Genomic DNA, 10,203 nt, shown 5'->3' with positions numbered 1-10,203 from the left:
ATATATATATATATATATATATATATATATATATATTCTTTGTTTAATTACAAGACAATGATTTAATTATAATTTATTAGGTTAAATGACAAAGAAAAGATCTAAAATACATTATTATTTAATTATGAAATTGATTTGGATGTTTCAAAAGATCAACATAGTGGGAATCTTTGATAATAATATCAGAAATAGTTGAAAACAAATAGCAATAATATATTTTTACTATTAATTTTATAGTTAAAGTTACTATTACTCTTCTACATTACATCATTTAGTTCAATTTCTTAAATTCTACTTTCTGATTATACAAATCCAGAATTTTTATCTAAATAAAAAAACAATTTTGACTGTGTATAATGATTTTGACTGTGTATAATGATTTTGACTGTGTATAATGATTTTGACTGTGTATAATGATTTTGACTGTGTATAATGCGTCCACACTGTGGTGGCTGTAATTGGATCTTTTCCTAGCTAAATCTTTAGTTAAATCTCATTTTGTGTATGTTTAGTGACTTTCTGTTGCTGTTTGCGATTGTGGAGTTTTATGTTGAGTATTTAGGATGATCAAAAGTGGTCGGACTTGTGCTGTCCTATTGTCTACGTGGTAAACAGGTAGAAGGCCATACTGATAGAGTAGCTAGGCTAATACTGCATCAAAACAGAGGGACTTGATGTATGCAAGTTAACTTATTGTGTTCATGTTCCAAGCGGATTAAACCTCCAACATAAAGAATACATACTTCTTTCTTCGTGGTCTCCGGTTATTATGATAGCAGTAGGCCTACTATATGGATAAGCCTAGAGGATGGCGACCTGGAAAATCTAAACGTAGAAGAATCCCGACCATCATCTTGCAAAAGATCTGATATTTTAGGTGGTAATTTGTTCTCAAAAGGTAGGCCACGGATTACCGGAGTAAATAATGCTAATTTAATAGACATCACCCCTTGTAAACATGATGTACCGTCAGTGTGGATAATCAATGTTAGGTCAATTATGAACAAATTTGATGAATTTACAACTAAGATTAACACAACCCGCCCACACAGTAGCCATTACCGAAACACACCTTAAACACATTGCCAATAATTTACTTACTCTAAGTGGATATAGCTTTGTCCATAAGAATAGGCTTGAAAGAAACCAAGGCAGTGTTTTAATTTACATCAATGAGAACATTCCGTAGAAAGTTTGTTCCAAATGATTTCGAAACGATTTGGATTACTATCCGCCCAAAAAGAATTTCTTGCGAACTATCTTGGAATTTGAATATTGAAGCCTTATTAGCTAAATGTAATACCTGTCTGTTTTTTCCTAAAACAACTAGGTAGAGCAGGGCTGGGGAAAGAGAACTGGCCCAATATTACGTTAGTATTATTCGCCCTGTTATGGAGTATGCTGCCCGTTTGGGGTACTGTACTTGTATATTTGGTGTTCAGTCCAAAGCCCTAGAACAAATTCAACGAAGAGCGCTTCACATTCTGCCCTGGGTCGGTTATAATCAGACCCTTGTAATCTCTGGTCTCCCTGATCTCTGTGTATATGTTCTTCTGCAATTATTGTTAAACTTCAATTTGGTGTAGACTTTTATCTTGTCAGATTGCAATAAACTGAATTTGATTTGATTTGATTAAACAAAAAAATTATTCAGAAGAGACAGGTGTAAAGCTGTCCCAAGCTCCCCTAGTCTTTTTAAAATTAAAAAGGTGGAGAAAAAAAAACTATATTAAAAATTGTGAGTGTGCTATTTCAGGCCATAAAATGTTGTGCTTAGAGTAACCTAATAATTGTAATTTTTTAGTTGCAATTTGTTAATTTGATTGATATGCTAATGCCAATTTTGATATAGCAATTACCGTACTCGCGCGAATAAGCGCCCCGTTTGAATAAGGGCCCTTCTTGAATAAGCGACCCTCCTAACGTGAAAATTTCCTTAAGTGCCCCATTTGAATAAGCGTCCCCTTCTAATTTGAATAAACGCCCCCTCAATAATCCAATCAATCCTGGGACTTTGGATGTTGGCATGATTTGAGTTGTGGAGTGGAATCACATTCCTGTAGTCAATATCAAAATGAGGATATCTTGGACAGTATATTTCCAACTTTCATCTTCTTACATTTGTCTATAGCCTAGTCCTTCTCCTTTTCCGACAATTTGCACCTTTAACACATTCTCATCTGAGTTTTCAAGAAAACCTGCAATGATCATGCCATCCTGCTAATCTCAATTGACCGAATATGGCCAACAAGCTAACCACTACCACTAATTTCATCTGCTATTCTGCTGTTATGTAGGCCTAATACTGTACTCACAACATTCTTGTCATGACAAGCCATGCTCTCTGGACAATTATCTTTTCCGCCGCACCACCATTCGTAATTTGCGGTTTCCTGATGTCCTTATATAATCGTTTTTCATTCAAAATGTGCCTCTTGAATTTAATAAGTTCTCATAAGAACCCTTCGATTTTCATCTATTTCCATAAGCGCCCCCTCAATTTCCACTCTTGTTTTCATAAGCGACCCATTCGTATAAGCGCCCCTCAAAAAGTGCAAAAAAATATTTTAAGCGCCCGGGCGCTTATTCGCGCGAGTACGGTAATTTTAATAAACCTATCATTTACCGTACATTTATAATCTTATTGTGATCCACGTAACTCAACTATGCTCCAGTGTGCAATATGTAACTACTCGATAACTTGTTTATGTATAATTACTTTTGTTAGGATGCACATGTATTAAAATGTCAATATAATGCTACTGTATATAAACACACCTTCATCTGCCCTTGACCTTCTTGGTTCTTCTGACTGTCCTGACTTGTCTGTAAAGAGAATACATCATTGGGAATTTTGATCAAAACAAATGTGTGCAATATATTCACTTTGAGTATCTACAATCCCTAGTTTTGTGGGGTTTTTTTAGTTCAGTGACACCTAATATAAATACATTTATGATTTTTAGATTGAATTATGAAATTAATTTGAATTTTCCAAAAGATCAATATACTGTAGTATGTTTAGTGGGTGGGAACTATTTGTAAATATACTCAATTCAATTCAACATTTATTTACTTCCTTTTTTAACAGAGATAAATAATACAATGGTTTTTAAATAAATTGAAAATGCAGAAAATTGATAATGAAAATTTAATAGACAAGTGAAAGGAAGATGGCAAGACCCAAGAAGATAAGAGAAACCAATCTTGTGGTGGGACAGCCAGAAACGTGAGAGAGAGAGAGAGAGAGAGAGAGAGAGAGAGAGAGAGAAAATAAAAAAAAAGAGAAGAAAAGCAAAAGAACAGGACAGAAAGAGACAAAAAACAACAACATTCAAAATTAATCGAAAACAGACCGACAGACCGAGAAAGTGGTAACAGGGGAGATAGAATTTATATGTTAAAATACAAAATTACCAATCAGCAATTAAGTGTTTTTTTAATTGGTTAGCATAAATTTAATAGAAGATGCATTGACTAAATGAGAGGGTAACGAATTCCAAAATTTAGGGCTGGAAATAATTGGTTCTGTAGGCGAATTAGAGCTATTTCGTGTACTCTAATTGTGAAAGGAGTAATTGTATTTGAAAATGTTACAGAAATGAGTTGGTAAGAGACAGCGATTGGAGGCGTACATAAAATAGACATTGCAAATTTTAGAAGATTGAGATTAGAAAATAAAGAAGAATGAGACCATAGTGGAGCACCAGATATAATCCTGATAGCCTCCTTTTAAATGATTTGAAGTTTACTTAAGTTGGAAAGGTAGGTGTTTCCCCAAACAATGTTGCAGTATCTCAGATAGGGGAGAATAAGGGAGCAATAAAGGATACAAAGAACATTGGGGGAACATATGAGGATAACCTAGAAATGATACCAAGGCTTTTGGATACTTTAATTTCAATTTGGCTGATTTGCTTTTCCCAATTTAATCCACTATCGAGATAAACCCCTAAGAACTTTGCAAATTGGATATTTGGATTTTTATAATTATCAATATAAATTTTGAAAAATTGAAAGATCGCGAGTTTGTGATTATTTGGAGACTTCGAAACAGGATGAAGCTACACTTCTCGCGATTGTTTGTTGGTGGCAAAATATTGGGAAATGGAAATTAAATTAGAGTTAACAGTATTGAATAAGGAATGGATATTTTTGTTAGAACATAGAATAGTGGTGTCGTCAGCATAAAGAAAAAAAGAAAGAAGGTTGGAAGAGAAGTGAACATCATTTATATATAAAAGGAATAGAAGAGGGCCCAATAAGGATCCCTGGGGGACACCACAAATAATCAGGCGACAATTGGAGATGGTGTTAAAATATTTTGTGAACGGTTAGAGAGGTAACTTCGAAAAAGATTATGGTGGGACTGCGGATACCATAGTGAGAAAGTTTAAATAAAAGGATATTGTGGTTAATTGTATCAAATGCTTTGATCTACTTTATTGAAAAATCATCCAAATATCATCTTATTGCCTGTTTTATTTTAGAATTTTTCCAGCCTGATTCATAATATTGTATTCTATTGTAATCAATTTATTTAAACTACCAAACCATGCATAACTTCCAAACAAAAGACCAACTAATTTAACTATTTAATAATATTTTATAAGCTAATTACTGAATACTGAATAGTGAGGTGGACAATTGACATAGTGCCCTTTCCACTTTGAAATGTGTATGCACGTTTCCCGATTGACGACCAAGTTTGCGTAGTAGCGGAAACATGCCTATAACCACAGTGATGTCTAAAATATTTCTGGTTTTTAACATTGTGGTCTTTTTTATGTATTATTAGACATATTTTCTAACAATGTGTTAAAAATATATTAAAATAGTTTTATTTTTATGTATTATTCGTGCACTGATTTTAGAAAAATATCATACTTTATTATACATTTAATATTTGGAGCCTCCAAAAATTGAATAAAGCACAATACATATTTAATAATCAGATGAAATACATAGACTAATATACATTCATACATTACAGATATTCACTAAAAATAACAAGCAATTATTCAGCAACACCCAGTACATACCTTTGTCTAACTTTGGTCTTTTTGATGTTGATGCTTCTCCTATGCTTCTCCTAATACCTATTGAGGAAATTGAAATTGACATTTTTTTGCATTAACAGATAACTACAGTAGACCATTTGGATATATTGTTGTATTAGTGCTTTGCACATGTTACTTTTAATATTTCTATTTAACTTAGATAATCTTATAATTTACTTTAACATTTTTATTGAAAGGGTCAATTTTTGCTTCCATCAAATTTCATTCTACTTTTAATTTAGATAATGTTAATTTTTTTAAATAAAGATTTTAATTGTAGTAATAATATTTATACTTCATTTATTGTTTTTAAGTGGTTTGCAAATATTGTTTTTCTAAGATAATCTGACAATTTATTTATATTTAAAAATTTTTTACTGACAGGGCCAAGCTGTGCTTCCATCACATTATATTCCAAAATAATGATAATGCTATTAATAATGACTTTAATTGCAATAATACAATATTCTGTTTATAGTTTTTAAGTACTTTACAAATTATTTTAATATATTTCTGTTACATCTGTTTCTTCGATTGGTACTGGAGAGCTCCCAGACAGATGGGTATTGCCCTCTTTTGAGCAACCTACCAAGTCTTACTGAGTCATTTTGTATTTTTATATTAGTTTTTGTAAATTCAAAATAATGAAATAAATGACATATATGATTTTCTTACTCCCTACCAGAACATTATGTATTGTGCACTTACACTGTATTACACTATGACACTATGTACAGAAATCAAAATAGTGATGCATAATTATTAATTACAAACCTTTGTCCCATCTTTGCTTTTTTCTTGCTTGTTTTAATTTTCCTGATTTACCTGTTAGAGAGCAAAACAAAAGTGTGTAATATTTCCAGCATTTCAAATATCCCTTACTCCTGCTTTAAATGCTTGATATTAATAATAGCAATAATAATATTTAATAAAAATAACAACATCATCAACAGCAATAACTAGACTATACTAAGACTGCTTGTGAAACAGAACATTAGTGGCATAGGTTACAAATAAATTTAAAATAACTATTGTAATATAAAGCATAGCGTTTATATGCTTAATCAAAATCATTCAGTGATGCATTTTTGGTAATGTTTAAATATGATCAGTTAGTAGAGTTCTCCAAACGTCTATCTGTTAATTATAAGAACTGTGAGAAAACATCAAGCACTTAGAACAGTATCTCTGGGTCTGAGAGTGGTATCGCTAACTTAATATCTACGTACAGTATTTGTAATTTGGTATTGCAAATAAAATTATTAAATAATTTTCATACTCACCAACTCTTTTCAAATTCATGAGAAACGATGACAAGTTATCTTTGGAAACAATACCCTCACTTTCTAGAAATGTGATTAGTTTCCATGAATTAGAACAGAAGTCATCTGGAACTTCGTACATCTGACCAATCCTTTGAATATCTATGGTAGATAAGTCTTTTCCAAGAGCAACCAGATGTTGACGATGTGCTGAAAATCGAGTGATCTTTACTTCATCTGGATATGTGTCAAATGTCTTGACTATGTCCTTCAAATACTTTAATCCAGTTATTTCAATTGTTTCAAATAAAATTGAAATGTCTGTTGCTTTCAAAATGTCAGCGACTCTTAGTATTTCGAATAAATTGAAGGCAGATTTAGCTTTCTCCAATTCTGTTTTTATCTCTGCAAGATCTTTGTAAAGAACCCTCAACATATCTACATACTGTTCACCTTCTTTGCTGATTGCATCTGATATTCTCACAAGCAGTTGAGTAAAATCTATTTAAAGAAAATGTAGACTCTAAATGATTAAACTAAAATAAATCCCCTAAAACACTCCTGATTTCAGCTTGTCAGAGAATGTTTTATAATATCTTTTTATAACATTGATAAATTCTAAAGGTCTGTTTATAAAAATTTAATAGATAAAGTCTGTCTTGGAGCTAGATTGGGGGGGGGGGGGGGGACTTGAGCGGGCATTAACATTTTCCGATGGGGCCAAGTGCTGGCATAATTTTGAAATTATCTCAGCCAAGTTGACTATACACATTACAGCTCCTACAAGTAGAAACTCTGCTCGGACAATGTTCTTGTTATTTCCTACTAATGTTTCATGAAAGTGAATATATAATGTAGCAGAGGTTGTATTGCCATATACTATATTTTTTTTTTTTTTTTCATTTGTTATCCTTACCATAATTAATTATCACTTTGATATTTACAGAGACTTGCATTCTGAAATGGCCTTATTCTCAATACTGCAGTTCATGACGACTAGGAGAGGTCTCATTGAATTTAATCATTAAATTGAAAATGCATACTGTGAAACCTGCAATAGAAGCTTCTTTTTTTTGGGACCTTTGGATGGGTTACTTTTTGAGATGGAGTTCTTTTTGAGATTGTCTTTTTTTCGAGATGGGTTTCTTTTCGAGGATACTTTTGCAACATAAATGGGGGGGGGGGCTTTTTTTTTTAAATGAATGCTGTAAATTTTGGGAATTTCACATAAAACAGAAGTATGGCCACTGTAACATCAGTCTGTTTCATAGAATGTAATAACCAGTATTTATTAAATCACCTAAAATACTGTATAAACCAAGCATGTTTTTAATATATTTTGTTTGAAAATCATGTACAGTAAGTGTACTGTACTACTGTATTGCAAAAAAAAGCTTATGTTATCTTCAAAATAAGCCCATGGACTTCTTTTCAAGGCTACTTTTGCAAACTAAAGAGGGGCTTCAATTCAAGATGGGCTTATGCTTGACCTTTAGTCCATTGGGCTTCTAAAGCTTCTAAACTGCTAAAAATCGCAATACAGAAGTAGCTTTTTACTAATACCATGTTTTACATGGATATTTAAATGTGATAATATTCTATATTTATTACTAACCTTCATTTACTTTATTCTCCTTCAAACATTGAAGAAATGATGACATGCTATTTTCGGTTAAAACAGATTTATCTTCAAGATGTTGAATCAGTTTCCATGGGCAGGAAAAATTTCCTTCGTACAACTGACTAACTTTCTGGATATCCTTAACTGAAAAGTCTTTTCCCAGAGCAACAACCTGTTGACGATGTCGTGAAAACCGAGTGATCTTCACTTCATCAGGATAGGTCTCATATATCTTGATTATATCTTTCAAATATTTCAATCCAGTTAGTTCAATTGTTTCAAACAAAACTGAAATGTCTGTTGGCTTCAAAATGCCAGGTGCTATAAGCAATTGAAATAAATCAAATGCAGAATTAGCTTTCTCTAAATCTGATTTAACATTTGCAAGATCTCTGTACAGAACCCTCAACAGGTCTACATACTTTTCATCTTTCTTGCTGATGGCATCAGACAGTTGCACCAGCATCGATGAGAACTCTGTGAGGAAATGATGACAATAATAAAAGAAATGTATAAAATAAAAAAATAAAAAATAGTTTAATAGTACATTGATAATAATTTAATTTTCAGCATTTGATGATTACATTACAGGTTATCAAATTCTCCCCATAAATACAAATCTGTTTTGCATGTCCAAATTTCATGTGCAAATTTCATATGCAAACAATAAAAAATGACATATGGCGACATTCTCAAAATAAAAATGATTGACCCAAGTACAGTATACTGAGCAAGGTGTATAGAATTCAGTTGTCTTTTTTATGATTTTATACACCAGGCTTTAAAATAACTAAAAATCTTCATTTATTATTAACCTGGAATTTACTTATCATGCAAATGGTTGTACTGTATTATTGAAAGCAATAATTTGAAAACATGTAGAATGCACATTATGTTCAATGTACTGTATGCATGGCTTGGAAAGATGTCGGGGCTGACTTTTGTTTTTATTTCTTAGTTTCCTGCGGCTTTCGCCAGTCTCAGATGTGGAGGTTGTAGGCTCTGATTGACTGCCTATTCTCAGTGTGATGATAATGAAGCACCATTTTTGTGATCACTTTGTTCATGATGACTATGTGTGTGAAATAGCACTGTAGGCCTACATATCGCCAACTATCATTATCAATATTTTACCTGTTTCCATTATCCTTGCAAACTCTACTATATACACTATTACTCCAAATGTTGAGCTTCACAAACTTTCACACTAAAATGGATTTAATATCACAATATTATTTCTTTACAGTTCACATCAATGTAACTCTGCAATATGCATGTAGAGTAATCAAGATAGGTAGAAAATTTATGTGGAAATGAAAATTACAACATCACCACTGACTTAAAATATAGCTAATATTCTAGGCCATGTGAAAATTGTGTTACTTTCTATAATTAACACATTCCAAACACTCTATCAAAAGTCGGAATTGTCTGGTTCTGACCATTTTACAGTCACCAATAAGGCATCTCCCCAAGACTCACGGCGAGTACACACGGCATTGTACGACAATTGTACCCGGCTTTGGACTACTGTATGAAAGGATGCTTGGTTATCTATACTCAGAACAGAGAGCAAGGCCAAAAAAAATAAATGTTTGTGTAGGCCACATTTTGGGAAAAACCTACCCAAAAATTGGGTAGGTCAGTAGGTGGTAAGTTTTTGTTTTGTTTTTTTTAAACCAAAAATGTGTTTACGCTTAAAAAGTAGAAAATATACAAATAATACAATTTTGGACTCGTATCATCGTGTACCATCCACCAAAATAGGCTAGGCCTTGGCCCCCTAGCCAAGTCCAAGGCTATTCCAGCCTTATGAGCTCATGAAAGAAGAAATTGTTCCGTGTAGTCAAAAAAGAAAAAAAAAGAACCTGACGTTGGTCTAGGGGGCCAAGGCCTAGCCTATTTTGGTGGATGGTACACGATGATACGCCAACACAATAATTTTTTTTATTTGGCCTAATTAATGTTGGCCTATGTAATGAATTTACTGAAAAAAGTCCACTGACAAATTCTAGATTGTGACCCATGAAATTTGTAGTAGGCAAACATGTTCTAAATTACTACTTACCTAGGTGATTTAGATGATAGACATTATCAAAATCTTCCCCCCCCCCCCAACTCTGCCTCAGTGACCGATCTCTACAAGCCTTGGATGAATTCACATTTTAGCTCACACTTTAGTTGAATGCATGGCTGCGTAAAATAGTTTCCTATAAAATCAATTACAAGATTTTAAATAAAATAAAGTTATTATGTAGCA

The 10,203-nt window shown here is 32.6% G+C and overlaps 1 protein-coding gene across 1 annotated transcript in view; it reads right to left on the bottom strand.

Annotated features, from left to right (window-relative positions):
• LOC117116830 overlaps positions 1-9,153 on the bottom strand; it is an 18,844-nt gene extending 9,691 nt beyond the window's left edge. Inside the window, exons 1-3 of the mRNA XM_033260921.1 lie at positions 9,078-9,153; positions 7,938-8,420; positions 6,344-6,823 (exon numbers count right to left, since the gene is read on the bottom strand). Coding sequence (XP_033116812.1) covers positions 6,344-6,823; positions 7,938-8,420; positions 9,078-9,087 — 973 coding nt within the window. The 5' untranslated portion in view covers positions 9,088-9,153. The remainder of the gene's footprint in view (positions 1-6,343; positions 6,824-7,937; positions 8,421-9,077) is intronic.
• Between the last annotated feature and the right edge of the window lie 1,050 nt (positions 9,154-10,203).

This window comes from Anneissia japonica, unplaced genomic scaffold (genome assembly GCF_011630105.1).
Source record: "Anneissia japonica isolate Jap-2015-1 unplaced genomic scaffold, ASM1163010v1 scaffold2028_len131717_cov125, whole genome shotgun sequence".
Lineage (NCBI taxonomy): Eukaryota > Metazoa > Echinodermata > Crinoidea > Comatulida > Comatulidae > Anneissia > Anneissia japonica.
The sequence above is the reverse complement of the archived record's forward strand: the minus strand, read 5'-3'. Positions and strand labels throughout refer to the sequence as shown.